The sequence below is a fragment of the Lissotriton helveticus genome, chromosome 2_1, assembly GCF_964261635.1.
Source record: "Lissotriton helveticus chromosome 2_1, aLisHel1.1, whole genome shotgun sequence".
NCBI classification, from domain to species: Eukaryota; Metazoa; Chordata; class Amphibia; order Caudata; family Salamandridae; genus Lissotriton; species Lissotriton helveticus.
Window position 1 is genome coordinate 1,518,998,282 of NC_136059.1, and position 24,017 is coordinate 1,519,022,298.

General features: G+C 50.6%; 1 protein-coding gene across 1 annotated transcript in view; it reads right to left on the bottom strand.

Moving 5' to 3' along the window:
• Window positions 1–24,017, bottom strand: part of LOC144818745 (uncharacterized) — a 220,113-nt gene that overhangs the window by 167,816 nt on the left and 28,280 nt on the right. The window contains exon 3 of the mRNA XM_078676449.1: window positions 21,532–21,642. Within this exon, the coding sequence (XP_078532575.1) occupies window positions 21,532–21,642 (111 nt within the window). The remainder of the gene's footprint in view (window positions 1–21,531; window positions 21,643–24,017) is intronic.

The following is a 24,017-nucleotide window of genomic DNA, read 5'->3' on the forward strand; positions in this document are numbered from 1 at the left end:
CAGGTCTAACACTCTGCTACCGGAGTCTCCGTGTTATTTGATCTCGCGGCTCCAGAGTATCCAGGCGGCAGCAGCAAAACTGGTCCTGATGAGAACGTGCAGGTCTTCTACTTCTCAAGTCTTGGCTGACCTGCACTGGCTTCCAGTGAGACAGAGGATACTGTTCAAGTCCTTGTGTATTGCCTTTAGAGCGCTTTACGGACTTGCACCCAAACCCCTACAGGCTAGGTTTGGATGGTATATACCGGCATGCAGTCTGCGTTCCTCAGCAGCCAATTTGGCAATTGTTCCAAGGATTAAAAGATCCACAATGGGGTGATGAGCTTTTGGCGTAGCTGCCGCTCGCTTATGGAATAGCCTTCCCCCGGAGCTGCGGCAGATACAGGATCTGCTGCTGTTTTGTAAGAAAGTAAAGACCTGGCTCTTTCCCAGAGTTTAATAGCCGTTCAGTTATTTCCTGCAGTGCATTCTTTTCTCAGTCTACTGTGGCTTAGCGCCAGGATGCCCGTAGGGTTACAGAGCGCTTTACAAATATAAATACAATACAATACAATGTGGACTGGTATGAGGATTTTGCGGAAGCCAGCGTACTGGACACTTCTCCAGATACTAGCATGCTTTCTCCCTCTACCATGGCTACAAAGGTGGGAACGTCCTTTGCAATGGTGGTGAGGAGGGCAGCCGAAGTCCTGGACCTCAGTCTGACCTCCGAGGCAGACTAGACTAACGTCAAGAAGGAGGTGCTTTAGCCAGGAGTGTTACACTTAGATCACTTCTCCAGTTTAATGAAGAGCTTGCTGACATCTTGCTTGGCACCTGGTGGAAGGTCCCAAGCACAGGGGCTTCTATGAACAGGACGGCGGTCCACCGCCACCACCCTGCTCCAGGACATCCCAACTTCCTCACACAACAGGAAGGGGTGGAGCACACTGCTGACCTCCCAGCACAGTTCGCCCCTTAGCATTTTGGCAAATGCAGTTCGTAGTGCATGCTTACTTGGTATTTTGCTGGAGTGTTCCACCAAAGTTGGTGCAGGTTAGTGCTGTACAACTCTAGAAACATGTGTTTCTGGATTTTATCCTTCATCAGTAGAGATAAACAAAAAAAAACGATTTTCATCGGGGGTGGCTGAGCAGGCTGCCACAATTGTTAGAGGTCTCAGTACCTCTTACAGGCGCACAGGTGCATCTCCACAAGCACGTCAGCTCAATGGCTCAAGGGAGCCTTTTCAAACAGGAAGGGGTGGGACCACACTGCTGACCTCCCAGCACAGTTCGCCCCTTAGCATTATGGTAAATGCAGTTTGTAGTGCATACTTACTTGGTATTTTGCTGGAGTGTTCCACCAAAGTTGGTGCAGGTTAGTGCAGTACATCTCTAGACCAATGTGTTTCTGGATTTTATCCTTCATCAGTAGAGATAAACAAAAAATGATTTTCATCTGGGGTGGCTGAGCAGGCTGCCACAATTCTTACAGGTCTCAGTACCTCTCACAGGCGCACAGGTGCATCTCCAGGCAGCATGTAAATTGAACTGCATTTACAGAATGCAAAGGGGTGAACTGTGCTGGGAGGTGAAGCAATGTGCTCCCATCCCCCTTCTGTTTAAAAAGGCTCCCTTGAGCCACTGGGCTGATGAGCTCTTGGAGATGCACTTGTGCGCCAGGGAGAGGTACAGAGACCTGAGAAGATTTTGGCAGCTTTTTCAGCAAACCCCAGAAGAAGTTTGTTTTATCTCTACTGATGAAGGATATAATCCAGAAACACATGTGTCTAGAGTTTAACAGCACTAACTTGCACCAACTTTGGTGACACACTCTGCAAAATTTCAAGTAAGCATTTAAATTGAACTGCATTTACCAGGATGCAAAGGGGCGAACTGTGCTGGGAGGTGAAGCAGTGTGCTCCCATCCCCCATCTGTTTAAAATCACTCCCTTGAGCCACTGGGCTGACGAGCTCTTGGAGATGCACCTGTGCGCCAGGGAGAGGTACAGAGTCCTGAGAGGATTGTGGCAACTTTCTCAGCAAACCCCAGAAGAATTTCATTTTATCTCTACGGATGAAGAATATAATCCAGAAACACGTGTCGAACTGTGCTAGGAGGGGAATCAGTGTGCTCCCATCCCCCTTCTATTCCTCACACAACAGCCTACCCCGGAGAGCTTGGAGGGTCCAAGCCTCCACCTCGTCATCTTGCCTTCCCTTCCGCACCCCGCTTGGGAATTCTTAGGGAAGATGTTTCCTTTGACCAGCCTGGCACTGCGGGCGGTAAACACTGCATGCCTTTGGGCCACTACTCACATGCTCTGTGGGACATGGTTGCATAGGTGGTTGTGACGTTCCCGGAGGAAGCCCGGCTCGTTCTCTTCCAGGTCATTGCTGATAAGAGATGCAGCCAAGTTCACCATGCGTTGTAGACTGGATACCACCGACTCGCTGGGCAGATCTGTTTCATCAACATGGACTGTTCCCATGAGGCACAGGGTCAGATTGATTTGCATATGGCCATGTCTGAACTGGGGTGGTGGAGTGAGCTAAAGAATGATGATGGATTAAACCCAGATCAGTTGACTAGGGGTGAGTGTTTAATTTGCTCAAACACTCCGCCCATCATCCCCTTTGGTATCGCTTTGTTCGCCCTAAGTTGGCAGGGTATGCCCAGACGTGGGTCCCTTGCTCACTTTGCCACTGGATTCAAGACAGCCTGGCTGATGACGGTTATGAACCCGAAACCGGTCCCAGGATGCTCGTTTCCGATCCAGGGAAGACATGGCTTGGCAGTTCGGGCTGGACTGTTCCCATGAGTCATAGGGTCAGACTGATTTGCATATGGCCATGTCTGAACTGGGGTGGTGGAGTGAGCTAAAGAATGATGATGGATTAAACCCAGATCACTTGACTAGGGGTGAGTGTTTGAATTGCTCAAACGGTCCGTCCATGATCCCTTTTGGTATCACTTTGTTCGCCCTAAGTTGGCAGGGTATGCCCATCCGTGGGACACTTGCTCACTTTGCTACTGGATTCAAGATAACCTGGCTGATGAGGGTGATGAACCCGAAACCGGTCCCAGAATGCTTGTTTCCGGTCAAGGGAAGACATGGCTTAGCAGTTTGGGCTGGACTGTTCCCATGAGGCACAGGGTCAGACTGATAAGCATATGGCCATGTCTGAACTGGGTTGGTGGAGTGAGCTAAAGAATGATGATGGATTAAACCCAGATCAGTGGACTAGGGGTGAGTGTTTGATTTGCTCAAACACTCTGTCCATCATCCCCTTTGGTATCGCTTTGTTCGCCCTAAGTTGGCAGGGTATGCCCAGATGTGGGTCCCTTGCTCACTTTACCATTGGATTCAAGGTAGCCTGGCTGATGAGGGTTATGAACCCGAAACCGGTCCCAGGATGCTTGTTTCCAGTCCAGGGAAGACATGGCTTGGCAGATCGGGCTGGATTGTTCCCAAGAGACGTAGGGTCAGACTGATTTGCATATGGCCATGTCTGAACTGGGGTGGTGGAGTGAGCTAAAGAATGATGATGGATTAAACCCAGATCAGTTGACTGAGGGTGAGTGTTTGATTTGCTCAAACGCTCCGTCCATCATCCCTTTTGGTATTGCTTTGTTCGCCTTAAGTTGGCACGGTATGCCCAGACATGGGTCCCTTGCTCACTTTGCCACTAGATTCAAGATAGCCTGGTTGATGAGGGTTATGAACCCAAAACCGGTCCCAGGATGCTTGTTTCCGGTCCAGGGAAGACATGGCTTGGCAGTTCGGGCTGGATTGTTCCCAAGAGACGTAGGGTCAGACTGATTTGCATATGGCCATGTCTGAACTGGGGTGGTGGAGTGAGCTAAAGAATGATGATGGATTAAACCCAGATCACTTGACTAGGGGTGAGTGTTTGATTTGCTCTAACGGTCCGTCCATTATCCCCTTTGGTATCGCTTTGTTCGCCCTAAGTTGGCACGGTATGCCCAGACGTGGGTCCCTTGCTCACGTTGCCACTGAATTCAAGATAGCCTGGCTGATGAGGGTTATAAACCCGAAACCGGTCCCAGGATGCTTGTTTCCGGTCCAGAGAAGACATGGCTTGGCAGTTCGGGCTGGACTGTTCCCATGAGGCACAGGGCCAGACTGATTTGCATATGGCCATGTCTGAACTGGGGTGGTGGAGTGAGCTAAAGAATGATGATGGATTAAACCCGGATCAGTTGACTGGGGGTGAGTGTTTGATTTGCTCAAACGCTCTGTCCATGATCCCTTTTGGTATCGCTTTGTTCGCCCTAAATTGGCAGGGTATGCCCAGACGTGGGTCCCTTGCGCACTTTGCTACTGGATTCAAGATAGCCTGGCTGATGAGGGTGATGAACCCGAAACCGGTTCCAGGCTGCTTGTTTCCTGTCCAGGGAAGACATGGCTTAGCAGTTTGGGCTGGACTGTTCCCATGAGGTACAGGGTCAGACTGATTTGCATATGGCCATGTCTGAACTGGGGTGGTGGAGTGAGCTAAAGAATGATGATGGTTTAAACCCATATCAGTTGACTTGGGGTGAGTGTTTGATTTGCTCAAACGCTCCGTCCATCATCCCCTTTGGTATCGCTTTGTTCGTCCTAAGTTGGCAGGGTATGACCAGACGTGGGTCCCTTGTTCACTTTGCCACTGGATCCAAGATAGCCTGGCTGATGAGGGATATGAACCCAAAATCGGTCCCAGGATGCTTGTTTCTGGTACAGGGAAGACATGGCTTGGCAGTTCGGTCTGGACTGTTCCCATGAGGCACAGGGTCAGACTGATTTGCATATGGCCATGTCTGAACTGGGGTGGTGGAGTGAGCTAAAGAATGATGATGGATTAAACCCAGATCACTTGACATGGGGTGAGTGTTTGATTTGCTCAAACGCTCCGTCCATTATCCCCTTTGGTATCGCTTTCTTCGCTCTAAGTTGGCAGGGTATGCCCAGACGTGGGTCCCTTGCTCACTTTGCCACTGGATTCAAGATAGCCTGGCTGATGAGGGTGATGAACCCGAAACCGGTCCCAGAATGCTTGTTTCCGGTCCAGGGAAGACATGGCTTAGCAGTTTGGGCTGGACTGTTCCCATGAGGCACAGGGTCAGACTGATAAGCATATGGCCATGTCTGAACTGGGTTGGTGGAGTGAGATAAAGAATGATGATGGATTAAACCCAGATCAGTGGACTAGGGGTGAGTGTTTGATTTGCTGAAACACTCCGTCCATCATCCCCTTTGGTATCGCTTTGTTCGCCCTAAGTTGGCAGGGTATGCCCAGATGTGGGTCCCTTGCTCACTTTACCATTGGATTCAAGGTAGCCTGGCTGATGAGGGTTATGAACCCGAAACCGGTCCCAGGATGCTTGTTTCCAGTCCAGGGAAGACATGGCTTGGCAGTTCGGGCTGGATTGTTCCCAAGAGACGTAGGGTCAGACTGATTTGCATATGGCCATGTCTGAACTGGGGTGGTGGAGTGAGCTAAAGAATGATGATGGATTAAACCCAGATCAGTTGACTGAGGGTGAGTGTTTGATTTGCTCAAACGCTCCGTCCATCATCCCTTTTGGTATTGCTTTGTTCGCCTTAAGTTGGCACGGTATGCCCAGACATGGGTCCCTTGCTCACTTTGCCACTGGATTAAAGATAGCCTGGCTGATGAGGGTTATGAACCCAAAACCGGTCCCAGGATGCTTGTTTCTGGTACAGGGAAGACATGGCTTGGCAGTTCGGTCTGGACTGTTCCCATGAGGCACAGGGTCAGACTGATTTGCATATGGCCATGTCTGAACTGGGGTGGTGGAGTGAGCTAAAGAATGATGATGGATTAAACCCAGATCACTTGACTAGGGGTGAGTGTTTGATTTGCTCAAACGCTCCGTCCATTATCCCCTTTGGTATCGCTTTCTTCGCTCTAAGTTGGCACGGTATGCCCAGACGTGGGTCCCTTGCTCACTTTGCCACTGGATTCAAGATAGCCTGGCTGATGAGGGATATAAACCCGAAACCGGTCCCAGGATGCTTGTTTCCGGTCCAGGGAAGACATTGCTTGGCAGTTCGGGCTGGACTATTCCCATGAGGCACAGTGTCAGACTGATTTGCATATGGCCATGTCTGAACTGGGGTGGTGGAGTGAGCTAAAGAATGATGATGGATTAAACCCGGATCAGTTCACTGGGGGTGAGTGTTTGATTTGCTCAAACGCTCCGTCCATCATCCCTTTTGGTATCGCTTTGTTCGCCCTAAGTTGGCAGGGTATGCCAAGACCTGGGTCCCTTGCTCACTTTGCCACTGGGTCCAAGATAGCCTGGCTGATGAGGGTGATGAACCCGAAACCGGTTCCAGTATACTTGTTTCCGGTCTAGGGAAGACATGGCTTGGCAGTTCGGGCTGGACTGTTCTCATGAGGCACAGGGTCAGACTGATTTACACATGGCCATGTCTGAACTGGGGTGGTGGAGTGAGCTAAAGAATGATGATGGAATAAACCCAGATCAATTGACATGAGGTGAGTGTTTGATTTGCTCAAACGCTCCGTCCATCATCCCCTTTGGTATCGCTTTGTTCTCCCTAAGTTGGCAGGGTATGCCCAGACGTGGGTTCCTTGCTCACTTTGCCACTGGATTCAAGATATCCTGGCTGATGAGGGTTATGAACCCGAAACCTGTCCCAGGATGCTTGTTTCCGGTCGAGGGAAGACATGGCTTGGCAGTTCGGGCTGGACTATTCCCATGAGGCACAGGGTCAGACTGATTTGCATATGGGCATGTCTGAACTGGGGTGGTAGAGTGAGTTAAAGAATGATGATGGATTAAACCCGGATCAGTTGACATGGGGTGAGTGTTTGATTTGCTCAAACGCTCTGTCCATCATCCCTTTTGGTATCGCTTTGTTCTCCCTAAGTTGGCAGGGTATGCCCAGACGTCGGTCCCTTTCTCACTTTGCACTGGATTCAAGATAGCCTGGCTGATGAGGGTTATGAACCCGAAACCGGTCCCAGGGTGCTTGTTTCCGGTCCAGGGAAGACATGGCTTGGCAGTTCGGGCTGGACTGTTCCCATCAATCAATCAATCACAACACTTGTATAGCGCGCTAATCACCCGGAAGGGTGTCAAGGCGCTAGGGGGAAGGGGGCCGCTACTGCTCGAACAGCCAGGTCTTGAGTTGTCTCCTGAAGGCGAGGTGGTCCTGGGTCAGCCGAAGGTGGATGGGGAGGGAGTTCCATGTCTTGGCTGCCAGGTAGGAGAAGGATCTGCCTCCGGCAGTGGCTCTTCGGATGCGTGGTACGGCGGCGAGGGCGAGGATGGTGGACCTTAGCTGGCGGGTGGGCGTGTGGAAGGTCAGGCGGTCGTTGAGGTACTTGGGGCCTAGGTTGTGGAGAGACTTGTGTGCGTGGGTGAGGAGCCTGAAGGTGATCCTCTTGTTGACTGGGAGCCAGTGCAGGTTCCTCAGGTGGCTGGAGATGTGGCTGTGTTGAGGGATGTCCAGGATCAGTCGGGCTGAGGCGTTCTAGATGCGTTGTAGTCTTTTCTGTAGTTTGGCTGTGGTTCCGGCGTAGGGGGTGTTTCCGTAGTCCAGCCGGCTGGTGACGAGGGCCTGGGTGACCGTCTTCCTGGTTTTGGTCGGGATCCATCGGAAGATCTTGCGGAGCATGCGGAGGGTGTGAAAGCAAGGAGAGGAGACGGCGTTGACTTGTCTGATCATCGTGAGGGAGGAGTCCAGGATGAAGCCCAGGTTGCGTGCGTGGTCTGTCGGCTTGGGGGCGGTGCCCAGGGCTGGGGGCCACCAGGAGTCGTCCCAGGCGGAGGGTGAAGGTCCAAGGATGAGGACTTCCGTCTTGTCTGAGTTCAGTTTCAGGCGGCTGTTCTTCATCCACTCGGCGACGTCTTTCATCCCTTCGTGGAGGCTGGTTCTGGCGGTGTCGGGGTCTCTGGTGAGGGAGAGGATCAGCTGGGTGTCGTCGGCGTAGGAGATGATGTTGAGGTTGTGTTGGCGTGCGATGACTGCGAGAGGTCTCATGTAGTCGTTGAAGAGGGTGGGGCTGAGTGATGATCCTTGCGGGACGCCGCAGATGACTTCGGTGGCCTCGGAACGAAACGGGGGGAGGCGGACTCTCTGTGTTCTTCCAGCGAGGAACGAGATGATCCACTTCAATGCCTTCTCTTGGATGCCGGTGTTGCTGAGGCGTTGGACTAGGGTGCGGTGGCAGACAGTGTCGAACGCGGTGGAGAGGTCCAGGAGAATGAGTGCCGCTGTTTCCCTGTTGTCGAGAAGGGCTCGGATGTCGTCGGTGGCAGCGATGAGGGTGGTCTCGGTGCTGTGGTTGGCTCTGAAGCCGGACTGCGAGGGGTCGAGGGATCCATTTGTCTCGAGGAAGGCGGCAAGCTGTCTGTTGGCGATCTTCTCAATGACTTTGGCAGGAAAAGGGAGGAGCGAGATGGGGCGGAAGTTTTTGAGATCGGTGGGGTCCGCTGTTGGTTTCTTCAGTAGGGCGCTGAGCTCGGCGTGCTTCCAGCTCTCCGGGAAGGTGGCGGTATCGAAGGAGGTGTTGATGACGTCTCGGAGTTGGGCTGCGATGGTGGAGTCGGCCTTGTTGAAGACGTGGTGGGGGCAGGGGTCAGTCAGAGATCCGGAGTGGATGGTGTTCATCGTGCGGGCTGTGTCTTCGGTGGTCACTGCGGTCCAGGTGTATAGGGTCGTGGCGGGGTGCGTTGGTTCGACGGTAGGGTGCGAGGATGGTGTGCCGAAGCTGTTGTGGATGTCGGCAATCTTGCGGTGGAAGAACGAGGCGAGGGAGTCGCAGAGATCTTGTGAAGGGGTGATGTCGTTGTTGCCGGTGCTGGGTTTGGAGAACTCCTTGACGATGCTGAAGAGTTCCTTGCTGTCGTGGGCGTTGTTGTCCAGTCGATCTTTCAGTGATTTCTTCTTGGTGGTGCGGATGAGCTGGTGGTGCTTGCGGGTCGCGTGTTTGAGGGCGGTCATGTTGTCAGTGGTCTGGTCGAGGAGCCAGGCTTTCTCGAGGGTGCGGCAGGTCTTCTTGGAGTCCTTGAGTTCGTCGGTGAACCAGGGGGCCTTCTTGCTTCTGGGTTTGCTGGGGGGGTTCTTCAGTGGTGCGAGGTCGTCAGTGCAGGCTGTCAGCCACTGCGTGAAGTTGCGGGCTGCTTCGTTGGGGTCCGACTGAGGCATAGGGTCAGACTGATCTGCATATGGCCATGTCTGAACTGGGGTGGTGGAGTGAGCTAAAAATGATGATGCATTAAACCCAGATCAGTTGACTGGGGGTGAGTGTTTTATTTGCTCAAACGCTCCGTCCATCATCCCCTTTGGAATAGCTTTGTTCTCCCTAAGTTGGCAGGGTATGCCCAGACGTGGTTCCCTTGCTCACTTTGCCACTGGATTCAAGATAGCCTGGCTGATGAGGGTTATGAACCCGAAACTGGTCCCAGGATGCTTGTTTCCGGTCCAGGGAAGACATGGCTTAGCAGTTCGGGCTGGACTGTTCCCATGAGGCATAGGGTCAGACTGATTTGCATATGGCCATGTCTGAACTGGGGTGGTGGAGTGAGCTAAAGAATGATGATGGATTAAACCCAGATCACTTGACTAGGGGTGAGTGTTTGATTTGCTCAAACGCTCTGTCCATTATCCCCTTTGGTATCGCTTTCTTCCCTCTAAGTTGGCACGGTATGCGCAGACGTGGGTCCCTTGCTCACTTTGCCACTGGATTCAAGATATCCTGGCTGATGAGTGTTATGAACCCGAAACCGGTCTCAGGATGCTTGTTTCCGGTCCAGGGAAGACATGGCTTGGCAGTTCGGGCTGGACTATTCCCATGAGGCACAGGGTCAGACTGATTTGCATATGGCCATGTCTGAACTGGGGTGGTGGAGTGAGCTAAAGAATGATGATGGATTAAACCCAGATCAGTTGACATGGGGTGAGTGTTTGATTTGCTCAAACGCTCCGTCCATCATCCCTTTTGGTATCGCTTTGTTCTCCCTAGGTTGGCAGGGTATGCCCAGACGTCGGTCCCTTTCTCACTTTGCACTGGATTCAAGATAGCCTGGCTGATGAGGGTTATGAACCCGAAACCGGTCCCAGGATGCTTGTTTCCGGTCCAGGGAAGACATGGCTTGGCAGTTCGGGCTGGACTGTTCCCATGAGGCATAGGGTCAGACTGATCTGCATATGGCCATGTCTGAACTGGGGTGGTGGAGTGAGCTATAAATGATGATGCAATAAACCCAGATCAGTTGACTGGAGGTGAGTGTTTGATTTGCTCAAACGCTCCGTCCATCATCCTCTTTGGTATCGCTTTGTTCGCCCTAAGTTGGCAGGGCATGCCCAGACGTGGGTCCCTTGCTCACTTTGCAGCTGGATTCAAGATAGCCTGGCTGATGAGGGTTATGAACCCGAAACCGGTCCCAGGATGCTTGTTTCCGGTCCAGGGAAGACATGGCTTGGCAGTTCGGGCTGGACTGTTCCCATGAGGCTTAGGGTCAGACTGATCTGCATATGGTCATGTCTGAACTGGGGTGGTGGAGTGAGCTCAAAATTATGATGCATTAAACCCAGATCAGTTGACTGGGGGTGAGTGTTTTATTTGCTCAAACGCTCCGTCCATCATCCCCTTTGGTATCGCTTTGTTCGCCCTAAGTTGGCAGGGTATGCCCAGACGTGGGTCGCTTGCTCACTTTGCCACTGGATTCAAGATAGCCTGGCTGATGAGGGTTATGAACCCGAAACCGGTCCCAGGATGCTTGTTTCCGGTCCAGAGAAGACATGGCTTGGCTGTTCGGGCCGGACTGTTCCCATGAGCCACAGGGTCAGACTGATTTGCATATGGCCATGTCTGAACTGGGGTGGTGGATTGACCTAAAGAATGATGATGGGAGGAGCTTCACGCGCAACCAAGATGGCCGCGTGAGCAAGTGGCTCCCGAGACCCTCGTAACCTCCCGAATATATCCTGTCACTTATCCTGTTTGCAGTTGACATCTTTGTGCGGATGAACCACCGGTGATCCTGAAATCGTTTCCGCCGTCCCGATCGGACCCCGGGGGCCGGAGTTGTGGGACTGAGAAGTTTGAGGCCTTCGTCTCCTGGATGCCCGGCGCCCGAGAAGATATGGTGCCCGAGGCATAATTGAACAACAACGGCTTGGGGCAGCGAAGAGCCCCGGTCCAGCTCAGTTTCACTTTCGTTTTTGGTTATCGCTGTGGTCTCCGGACATGCGACGCCTCACTGACTTTTGTTCTCTCGGCCCCCCTGCCGCTCTATCGCCCTGGTTGGCAGTCCCTCTGTGTGGAATTTGTTCTTTTCTCCCTGTTCGGTCTGCTGTGTCTCCCCTCCTCTCGCCTTTACCTGGGACATTGTTCGACACTGTCCCGACATGGTGGGCAAACCTGAGGGAGACAAACAGAGGGTGAAGAATACCAGAAGGGGCAGCTATACCCAAACCAACATCATGGATCGTTATGCTCAGGTTCAGGGGTCGCCCAGCAGAACCGGTAGGTTGCTGGAGGAGGTGAAGAGTTTGTCGACCCCGGTGGTGGAGCCGACGCTGCAGGATGTGATGGCCGCCATAGATGGTATCCAGTCCTCCCTCGGGAAGCAAATGGAGACTCTTGCACATAAGTTGGATACGGTGGCGATTGATGTGAATTTGATCCAGACGGACCTCACAAAAACAAATGAAAGGGTTAAATCCCTGGATATTAAAACATTGAGCCTTACGGATGACGTTGTTGAGTTACAAACCAAAGTCCGTACTCTTGGGGCCTCTAATGACATGGTTGTTCGTCGCCTGGAGGATTTTGAAGGACGGGCCCAGCGGAACAACATCTGTATTATTGGCGTTCCGGAAAAGGCAGAGGAGCAAGCTACTGACCTTTTTGTTGAGGACCTTGTCATCAATCATTTAGCACTCAAGGGACTGAGCAAGTTTTTCATGGTGGAACGGGCCCATAGAATCCCGGGTGGAAAACTGAAAGTGGGAGCCCCGCCGCGGCCTCTGATAGCACGGATTTTCAACTTTCGGGACAGAGACGCTACCCTTCAGGCCTCGCGTGCGCGTGGTCCCCTGAAGTTTGAAAACTCCTCCATCAATTTTTACCCGGACTTCACACAGATGGTCCAGAAACAGCGGCCCAGTTTTCTGGGTGTGAAAAGAAGACTTTGCGAGATGGACCTTAAGTATGCCATGCTCTTTCCTGCCAAATTGAGGATTGAATATAACGACAGGGTGTACTTTTTTGATAAGCCTGAAGTGGTGGCTGATTGGTTGGACACCCTGCCGGCCCGACAGGATCCTGAGAGTCAGCCTGGTGGAGCGGAGGGAGGACGTGAAGAGCAGGAATGAGCACCATTTTCCAGGTCTCCGGGGACTACGAAAGGACTTTTAATACGGTGGTTCTGGATTTGACTTATTACTGCCAGTTTTCTTTTGCATGGGGGGTTGCGGGGATATCGTTGGGGTTTATTCCTCCTCAGCCTTACTTCTCGTCGTTTAGTTGGGTGTGGGGCGACAGGCACACTGCAAGTTGGGGTGGCTTTTTAGTCGTATGCAGGGGTGCAGGGTGGGGGGTGTTGTAATGGGTTGTTTGGGGGTGGGCGGATGGGGTGTGTGGATGTTTTGTTTGTTGTTTTTGCAAGGTGCTATACTGCAGGACATTTTCATCGAAGCATTGGACCCAGCTCGTGGCTGGATCGTCTTTTTCTTTTATGATGGGGGGTAGGGGATTGAGGTTGATGAGCTGGAATGTCAATGGATTGGGGGACAAGATTAAGCGTGGGGTGGTACTACAGCTCCTGAAACGCCAATCCCCTGATATTGTTCTCCTTCAGGAAACTCACTTGGTGGGGCATACGTGTCACACCATGAACAGGAAGAGGTATCGTCTGGTTGCCCATGCTGGGTTCTCCTCTGGATCTCGTGGAGTTGGGATCCTTGTTAAAACTGCTCTCCCGCTTGAGGTGGAATCCACTGTCATTGATGATAGGGGACGCTATGTGGCGATTTCGGGGCATTGGGAGGGTCGTACTATTACCATGGTTTCTATTTATGTTCCTCCAGGCTTACAGTCGACTACGTTTGCTGATCTGGGGCGGGTGTTGCTTGATCTCCCGGCTGGGTCCCTGATCTTAGGTGGGGACTTTAATGCGGTGGTTTCAGGTAGGCTTGATAGACATCCACCCAGGGACGTCAAGGGGACGCATAGCTGGCTGCCTGATTTTATTGATGCGCTGGGTCTGGTGGATTGTTGGCGATTGCTTCATTCCACTCAGCGGCAGTATACTTTTCACTCGGGCGCCCATGGTAGTCTCTCCAGGATTGATTATGTGTTAGTACCGGCTGTAGAGGCGTTAGGTGTTGCAGAGGTCCGTCATATGGCTCGGGGGATTTCTGATCACTCCCCACTGTGGCTCTGATTGGACTTAGTCCCGGGTGCCGAGGGTCGGGTAGCCCCGATTAACCCTTGGTATCTTCGTAACCCTAAAATTCGTAGTGAGCTTATGAAGGCTCTGGATCATTATTTCCAAGAGAAAGAAGGCTCGGTTTCTTCCGCGGTCTCTCTATGGGAGGCTTTTAGGACCATCCTGAGGGGTCAGGCCCTGTCATTGATCGCTGGAGTTAAGAAGCAGAGAGAGGAGGAAGTGGTTAAGATAGAGACGGAAATAACAGATTTGGAATTGGCTTTGGAGCAGGAGGTGGACCCACTCGAAACTGCATGTTCTGCAGTTGAAGCAGCTTGAATATAAGTCATTGGTGTCGGATGCGGCGAAGGCTCTTAGCCGGGATCAACAGGGGCGTATCTATGATGTTGGAGATAAGGCTGGCAAATTGATAGCTTGGTTGGATAGGAAAGACAGAGCAAGCCGTGTGGTGCCAGAGATTGAGACGGAGGATGGGGCCCTAGTTACCGACCCGCAGGAAATAGTGACGTGCTTCGCCAATCATTTTCACACCGTTTCACTCCTCTGTGTCCGATAGACCAGAGGAGGATTCTTGTTTACTACTTCGGGATATAGCCCTTTCTGAGGAAGATAGGGATCTAATGGACTCGGCGATCACGGCGGATGAAATAGCGTCAGCTATGCGTTCCTTACGTTCGGGTAAGGCAATGGGCCCCAATGGTTTGCCAATTGAGTTATACAAGCTTCAGCCCGACAGGATTGCCCCGTATTTAAGGGACATGTTCATGGAGTCCCGCAATGGTGGGTTTCTCCCCCGGGATCAGCGTTTGGCTACCATAGTTGCTATACATAAAGAGGGGAAGCCGCGGAATAAATGTGTTTCATACGGGCCGATTTCATTGTTAAACGCCGAGCCAAAAATTCTTGCTAAGTTGTTAGCTAATAGACTAATCACGGTCATCGGCGATCTAGTTCATCCGGATCAATCTGGTTTTATCCCGCACCGGAATACGGCATTGAATCTTCGGCGGCTGCATGGTATTATTGCTAGGTCGGCGACGCTGCGCGAATCGGCCATTTTGGCGTCTTTAGATGCCACTATGGCGTTTGATACTGTGGAATGGCCGTATTTATGGGCAGTGCTGAATAAATTTGGTTTCGGCTCGGAGTTTATTGGCTGGGTGCGGCTTCTTTACGTGGATCCCCTCGCTCAGGTAGTGGTAAATGGCCGCGTTTCTGCAACGTTTAGTCTTAGACGAGGTACCCGTCAGGGTTGCCCGCTGTCTCCCCTCCTGTTTGCGCTGGCGCTTGAACCCCTAGCTGCGTGGTTCCGTTGGGAACCCTCTATAAAGGGTATTTATTGGTCTCCGGAACATGAAGATCGTATCTCCTTGTATGCGGATGACATCCTTTTGTACCTGACCTCCCCCAGGAAGTCCCTGATAGTGTTATGCGATGTTTTGATTCCCTTTGGTAAGAATTCTGGTCTGATTATAAACTGGGCGAACTATTCTCTTTATGTACTCAGTGGTGATGTACCGGTTTTGCCAAGTGGCTGTCCTATCCAGATAGCACAGCAGGGGTTTAAATATCTTGGTATTTTTATTTCAATGGACCCCTCGATCCGATATGAGAAAAATCCCCTTCCCCCCTTGGCGCGGTTGAGGAGAGACGTGGTGTATTGGCGGAAACTTCCACTTTCGTTACTCGGACGTGCGGCCCTTTTTAAGATGATGTCCCTTCCTCGTTTTTTGTACGCCCTGCAGAATACCCTTGATTTTGTTCCTGGTAGCTACTTCCGTATAGTTGAGGGTCTACAGAGAAAATTGCTGTGGGATGGTAGGCCCCGGATTGCACTCGCCAAATTGACGCTCCCCTGTTATGACGGGGGTATTGCTCTTCCTGATATTAAAAGGCACTATTGGGCGTCGCAGTTGGGGGCCATCAACCACGGTACGTATTGCCCCGGGCCAAACCCAGGTTTTGCTATGGATAGGTGGTTGCTCCCTGGAAGTAATTACTATAGGGCATTATATTCCAAATCGGTAGTGAGGTCTCTGACGGGGCCGACGCGGACAGCTGTGCGGGATTGGCAGGACGCCACCAGCGCGTTGGGGTGAAAAGATCATTTGACCTTAGCGACCCCGCTTTTTGGATCAGATCGGCTTGGTAAACTGTGGAACACGAAAGGATTTGACAAGTGGGACCTCATTGGTATCTCCAGGGTGGGTGATCTCTGGGTTAAGGGGCAAGTGAAGTCCTTTGTGGCCCTGCAGGCCGAGTTCAAGCTGGGAGGAACGGAGTACTTCCGCTATGCACAGATCCGTCATGCGCTGGATTCGATCTTCCCTCGGGGGTGGAGATGCCTGAATCTGCCCCGCTGGAGGACCGTGTTCTGGATGGTTATATACCGGATAGTACCATCTCCCTAGTGTATAAAAAACTGATTAACCATAGAGCAGACCTTCTGTTGCAATTGCGAGATCAGTGGACCCGTGACGGTCTTGAACTTGATGATGAAGATTGGCAGTCCGCGATCTCCTCCCCAAAGGAGGTCGCGATTCTAGCTCGCCTGAGATTGGTCCAACTCAAAATACTACATAGAGTGTATGTCACGGGTCCCCGCTTGGTTCAGATGGGTTTTTCGGAGGAGGGCTTGTGTAGGCGGGGTTGTGGCCAGTTGGCCACGTTTATGCACATCATCTGGGAGTGTGGGAAAGTAGCTGACTATTGGTGCAGGGTCCACAAGGTGCTTCCGGAAGTTACGGGTGTGGCACTTTTGCCTGAAGCCAGGAGTTTCCTGTTGAATGTTTGGGAGCCCACTGATCATAATGTAGCCCAAACGCAATGGGTGACCTTGGGAACAATGATTGCTAAACGCAATATTGCACAATTGTTGGGATCCCAGCGGCCTCCTACTATCGAGGGTTGGATGGATGACATGTTTTGGTGTATGTTCAGGGGAAAGACTGTATATGTGGCTCGAGGTCGTCCCCGAAAGTGGCATAAAATGTGGGCCCCCTGGAATCGCTATAGAGGAGATATATGTTTGCCACCTGAAACAGTTGTACTTGCTCTCCCGCTTTCCCCCTAATCTTGACTAAATATTATATTTGAGGCCTCCTTTTCCTTCTTCCTCTCCCCCTCCCCCCATCATATCCTTTTTATACTGTTGTTTATGTACTGATGGTCCGCCCTTGTACAGTCTATTTGCTTTGTGTAATTTATTGATACCTTTGCTGTTTTCTTTTTTTAATAAACAAATATTAAAAAAAAGAATGATGATGGATTAAACCCAGATCAGTTGACTGGGGGTGAGCGTTTGATTTGCTCAAACGCTCCGTCCATCATCCCCTTTGGTATCGCTGGGCATTGTTAAGGGTTACCTTTCTGCTATATAAGCTTTTCTGTGGTTGCCTGACCAACTGTCCTTCTTCCAATTCCCTATTGTAAATAGGTTCTTTAAATATCTGCAACATATGTTTCCCCCATTCTCCCTTCATTATGTCTTAGTGGGACCTTAATCTGGTCGAGAGGGTCCTGATGTGTGCTCACTTTGAGCCCTTACACAACTGTCCTCTCAGGCTCCTTATCATCAACACTGCCTTCCTGATGACAATCACATCTGCCCGGAGGGTCAGTGAGCTTCAGGCGTTGTCATCCAAGCCTCCATACTTGAACTTCTATCCAGACAAGCTGGTTCTACAAACGAGTCAGAAAAGGGGGTGGTGATGAACAGAGTGCCTGAATTAAGCAGACCACTCTTACCCAGTCCAAAGATCAGGGCTTGATCCATCACCGTTTTTTAGCTCACTGCACCATCCCAGCTCAGAACTTGGCTATATGCAAATTAGTCTGTTCCTGTCCCAGTGCATGATGGGAACAGGGCAAACCAAACTACCAAGCCAATTCTTATACTGGGAAGGAAACAAGCTTCCGGGGACCGGTTTCTGCCATTTCAGGCGTCGTCGGCCCGGCTTGCTTGAATCCTGATGGTGCAATGAGCAAGGGACTCACATCTGAGTATACCCTTCCACGCTTATGGTGGACAAAATGATCCAGAAAAGGGGGTGGTGATGAACAGAGTGCCTGAATTAAGCAGACCACTCTTACCCAGTCCAAAGATCAGGGCTTGATCCATCACCGTTTTTTAGCTCACTGCACCATCCCAGCTCAGAACTTGGCTATATGCAAATTAGTCTGTTCCTGTCCCAGTGCATGATGGGAACAGGGCAAACCAAACTACCAAGCCAATTCTTATACTGGGAAGGAAACAAGCTTCGGGGGACCGGTTTCTGCCATTTCAGGCGTCGTCGGCCCGGCTTGCTTGAATCCTGATGGTGCAATGAGCAAGGGACTCACATCTGAGTATACCCTTCCACGCTTATGGTGGACAAAATGATTCAGAAAAGGGGGTGGTGATGAACAGAGTGCCTGAATTGAGTAGACCACTCTTACCCAGTCCAAGGATCAGGGCTTGATCCATCACCGTTTTTTAGCTCACTGCACCATCCCAGCTCAGAACTTGGCTATATGCAAATTAGTCTGTTCCTGTCCCAGTGCATGATGGGAACAGGGCAAACCAAACTACCAAGCCAATTCTTATACTGGGAAGGAAACAAGCTTCCGGGGACCGGTTTCTGCCATATCAGGCGTCGTCGGCCCGGCTTGCTTGAATCCTGATGGTGCAATAAGCAAGGGACTCACATCTGAGTATACCCTTCCACGCTTGTGGTGGACAAAATGATTCAGAAAAGGGGGTGGTGATGAACAGAGTGCCTGAATTAAGCAGACCACTCTTACCCAGTCCAAAGATCAGGGCTTGATCCATCACCGTTTTTTAGCTCACTGCACCATCCCAGCTCAGAACTTGGCTATATGCAAATTAGTCTGTTCCTGTCCCAGTGCATGATGGGAACAGGGCAAACCAAACTACCAAGCCAATTCTTATACTGGGAAGGAAACAAGCTTCCGGGGACCGGTTTCTGCCATTTCAGGCGTCGTCGGCCCGGCTTGCTTGAATCCTGATGGTGCAATGAGCAAGGGCCGACGAGGCTGAAATGCCAGAAACCGGTCCCCGGTAGCTTGTCTCCTTTCTGGTGAAGAATTGGCTTGGTAGTTTGGTCTGCCCTGTTCCCATGATGCACTGGGCCAGGGACAGACTAATTTGCATATAGCCAGGTTCTGAGCTAGGATGGGGCAGTGAGCTAAATAACGGTGACGGATCAAGCCCTGATCTTTGGACTGGGTAAGAGTGGTCTGCTTAATTCAGACACTCTGTTCATCACCACCCCCTTTTCTGAATCGCTTTTGGCCACTATAGGTGTGGCAGGGTATACTCAGACATGAGTCCCTTGCTCACTGCTCCATCAGGATTCAAGCAAGCCGGGCCGACGAGGCTGAAATGCCAGAAACCGGTCCCCGGTAGCTTGTCTCCTTTCTGGTGAAGAATTGGCTTGGTAGTTTGGTCTGCCCTGTTCCCATGATGCACTGGGCCAGGGACAGACTATTTTGCATATAGCCAGGTTCTGAGCTGGGATGGGGCAGTGAGCTAAATAACGGTGATGGATCAAGCCCTGATCTTTGGACTGGGTAAGAGTGGTCTGCTTAATTCAGACACTCTGTTCATCACCACCCCCTTTTCTGAATCGCTTTTGGCCACTATAGGTGTGGCAGGGTATACTCAGACATGAGTCCCTTGCTCACTGCTCCATCAGGATTCAAGCAAGCCGGGCCGACGAGGCTGAAATGCCAGAAACCGGTCCCCGGTAGCTTGTCTCCTTTCTGGTGAAGAATTGGCTTGGTAGTTTGGTCTGCCCTGTTCCCATGATGCACAGGGACAGACTAATTTGCATATAGCCAGGTTCTGAGCTGGGATGGGGCAGTGAGCTAAATAACGGTGATGGATCAAGCCCTGATCTTTGGACTGGGTAAGAGTGGTCTGCTTAATTCAGACACTCTGTTCATCACCACCCCCTTTTCTGAATCGCTTTTGGCCACTATAGGTGTGGCAGGGTATACTCAGACATGAGTCCCTTGCTCACTGCTCCATCAGGATTCAAGCAAGCCGGGCCGACGAGGCTGAAATGCCAGAAAACGGTCCCCGGTAGCTTGTCTCCTTTCTGGTGAAGAATTGGCTTGGTAGTTTGGTCTGCCCTGTTCCCATGATGCACTGGGCCAGGGACAGACTAATTTGTATATAGCCAGGTTCTGAGCTGGGATGGGGCAGTGAGCTAAATAACGGTGATGGATCAAGCCCTGATCTTTGGACTGGGTAAGAGTGGTCTGCTTAATTCAGACACTCTGTTCATCACCACCCCCTTTTCTGAATCGCTTTTGGCCACTATAGGTGTGGCAGGGTATACTCAGACATGAGTCCCTTGCTCACTGCTCCATCAGGATTCAAGCAAGCCGGGCCGACAAGGCTGAAATGCCAGAAACCAGTCCCTGGTACCTAGTCTCCTTTCTGGTGAAGAATTGGCTTGGTAGTTTGGTCTGCCCTGTTCCCATGATGCACTGGGCCAGGGACAGACTAATTTGCATATAGCCAGGTTCTGAGCTGGGATGGGGCAGTGAGCTAAATAACGGTGATGGATCAAGTCCTGATCTTTGGACTGGGTAAGAGTGGTCTGCTTAATTCAGACACTCTGTTCATCACCACCCCCTTTTCTGAATCGCTTTTGGCCACTATAGGTGTGGCAGGGTATACTCAGACATGAGTCCCTTGCTCACTGCTCCATCAGGATTCAAGCAAGCCGGGCCGACGAGGCTGAAATGCCAGAAACCGGTCCCCGGTAGCTTGTCTTCTTTCTGGTGAAGAATTGGCTTGGTAGTTTGGTCTGCCCTGTTCCCATGATGCACTGGGCCAGGGACAGACTAATTTGCATATAGCCAGGTTCTGAGCTGGGATGGGGCAGTGAGCTAAATAACGGTGATGGATCAAGCCCTGATCTTTGGACTGGGTAAGAGTGGTCTGCTTAATTCAGACACTCTGTTCATCACCACCCCCTTTTCTGAATCGCTTTTGGCCACTATAGGTGTGGCAGGGTATACTCAGACATAATGCCCCTTGCTCACTGCTCCATCAGGATTCAAGCAAGCCGGGCCGACGAGGCTGAAATGCCAGAAACCGGTCCCCGATAGCTGGTCTCCTTTCTGGTGAAGAATTGGCTTGGTAGTTTGGTCTGCCCTGTTCCCATGATGCACTGGGCCAGGGACAGACTAATTTGCATATAGCCAGGTTCTGAGCTGGGATGGGGCAGTGAGCTAAATAACGGTGATGGATCAAGCCCTGATCTTTGGACTGGGTAAGAGTGGTCTGCTTAATTCAGACACTCTGTTCATCACCACCCCCTTTTCTGAATCGGTTCTACAAACGAGAGCTTTCTTTCTGCCGAATCTCATTACTGCCTTTCATGTAGGCCAGTTCATCACCCTCCCTACTTTTTACACTCTGCCACATCCCTCTAAAAAAAGAGGAACAACTTTATCGACTGGAACTAAAAAGAGTGCTGTTGTTCTACCTTGACCGCACAGGACAGTTCTGAGTGGATGACCAACTCTTTGTGGGGTATGTCAGAGCGAAGAAAAGAAAGGCCATGCTGAAGTGGACCATCTCCAGGTGTAGGATGCTCTGCATTCAAATCTGCTATGCATTGGTCAAGAAGCAACCTCCTGAGGACTTCCTGGCTCATTCCACCAGGTCCAAGTTACTTTACTTCGGTAATGCCTTCTCTAGTAGCGACCCTATCTAGCCGCAGATTCCTTACCGACCTACCCATGCTCTCCGCTCTGCTAACGGATTTCTAGGGAGAATGCTTTCCTCCCACCGGGGGATAATTCTAAGGAAAGGAATCTGCAGCTAGATAGTTTCTACCAGATAAGGTGTTACCAAAGGTAAGTAACTTGTTCTTTTTGTTCAGTTCTGTGAAGGTGATGTGTCTTTGATGTGGGCTAATGCTTGAACAAGTCCATTTGCTAGTAACCCTGTGACCGAATGTAAACCAATGTTAAAATAAATTTAAATCCAATAGATGGATAGTGGTATATCCAATAATGCAAAATGATAACAAACATAAATGTTAGATAAGTATTAAAGCACTTATCACTAACCTGCAGAATGACCATCTTTTTGCTTTTTCTTCAAGTCCAGATGATCCCCAAGGCACAAATCATCCTTTTCTTTGTCTTTCACTGAGCACAAACTATTAGCAATAAGAGGGCCTGTTTTGCAAATATAAAGAAATGTATTAATAATGTACATATCCGAGGTTCATTAAAATATAAGGCAGTAGTGTTAACATTGCAAGTTGGGTTTATTTAGAGAAACAATTGTATGGTATCATTTATACGGCAAGCCTTTGCCACCATGTTCAGTATCTGATAGGTTATGGAAAGTCTTTCCTATATTGGCTTGAAAAATCAGCAAATTATCACTGGACTACAAGTAAGGTCAAGTAACTTAAAGTTATTAGTTTAGGAAGCTGTCTCTGTATATACCAAAAAGAGGTATAGTGTGCAGAGACCAGTGAGTCCCCAAAGGTATAGGAGGGGATCAAGTAGATAATACCTTACTCTCAATTTCATGGTAGTTGGACTTAGCAGTTAGGCTTTTCAGAGGGTAGTGTGACTGCATTTGTTGTACATACTCGTACAAGGCAGGAACACACACTCAATGACTAACTCCAGGCCAATGATTTGTAAAAAGTTTACTTTAGTTACTTTTATTTTTGGAACCAAGTTGAACTCAGTTTCAGGTAAATAGACTTTTCCATTATGGAATACTTTCAATGTTATTGGCAAAAGGTTTATAGAGCATCAAGCAGTACTTTTAATGTACATGAAATACTTTTCAATATCAAAGAAGATACTTTGTATACAAGTATACACTTAGTACAAAACAGTTGAGAAACTAAGGCAATCCTATGGGAGAAAAGACAGGTGAGTAACTTACAGGTAAGTACACGGTTTTGAGATTCAGTCTTTGGGGGTCTTCGTCAACACTGGGCAAGACTCGGACTAAGATATGTACAGCACTACCAGCCGCACTGGGGCGGCTGGGTGCAGAGGTCACTGTGCCCAATGTTATCCTATAGAGAAAAGGCACCGGTTACAGGTAAGAATCTGCAGTTCAAGGGCACAGGCCCTGGGGGTTGAAATCAGCACTAAAGGAGGACTGAGACTGCACCACTAGAGGACTACTTGAAGGAACCCAATGACTGGAGACGTAAGTTGAATAGTGGGGGGATGCCGGGACACCGTCAGTTGGGCACACTAATGCCTGGGGGCTCCGGGTGCTGGGGTGCCTTCAGGTGTCCAGGATTTCTCACTGGCTACGGTCGGGGGCCCCTATAGGATGAGGCTGCAGGTGTTGTGGGGAAATTCAGGAGAGGTCGTCCAATGCTGGATCCCAGGTCAGGATCGCTGGGGGGTCTTTACTGGAACTGTGGGCCACCTGAATTCTGGCCGTGGGAGTCGGGTGCAGAGTGGTACAAAGCTTGCGGATCCGCCTGGATCCGAAGTTCTGAAGTTAGGTCTTGGCTGGACAAATCCTGTGTCCACAGGAGATAAAAGTCTTTGTTGAAGACAGCACAGGTCCCCAGGTTTCTTGGAGGTAGCTGGCTGCGGGCCACACTGGTTTCTTGGAGCAGGGTCCCTGGAGGAGGAGACAGGCAGATAGGGGTGGGGCCAAGTCAGCTGTCATCTTCTTGTCCACTGCTGCACGACTCTTCGGTCCTTCGTCTTCTCAGGTCATTGAATCTGAGGAACATGGTTCAGGGGAGCCCTTAAATACTAAATTTAAAGGTGCTACTGAGGTTGGACGGCAATAGCCACTGGCTACTGTACCCTAAGGTGATTACACCCTTTAGGTGCGCCCTCTCTTTGGGGAGAGGGGCACATCCCTATTCCTATTGGTCCTAATTCTCCAAACCAAGATAGAGAATTCTGAAGAGAGAGGGGTTCACCTCAGCTCCTGGCCACCCTACAGGTGTGCCAAGCCAAGGTGGACCCTCCTACTCTGTTTACTAATTTTCCTGCCTGTCCTGTCGCCAAAAAGTGGGGCTAGGACAGGGAGACAGGTATCTCCACTAGTTGGAGCTGCCCAAGTCAGCATAACATAAGTTGAGAGCCTTTGAGGCTCACCGCTAAGTGCTGCTGTTACTGCAAGGGGGAGGTGTGAAGTCAGAACAGGCTTTGTTTCTGACTTCTGAGAACACAAAGGCTCTCATTCCATGAGGTCAGAAATCTGTCTGGTGTTGGCTGGCTGGCAGAGACCAGTCAGCCAATACACGAGAAGCTGATAGTTTTTCAGGGGGCATCACTAAGATGCCCTCTGACTGTATTTTATAATAAATCCAACACTGGCATCAGTGTGGGTTTATTATGCTGAGACATTTGACACCAAACTTCTCAATCTTCAGTAATGCCATCATGGAGCTGTGGAGTTTGTGTTGACAAACTCCCAGCCCATTTACTCAAAATAACTTTGCTGCACTAAGAGTGTCCAAGAATGGACTCAGACACTGTCTGAGCATATTCCTCATGCAGCTATGCCCTCACCTCTGGTATAGTGCACCCTGCCTTGGGGCTGTAAGGCT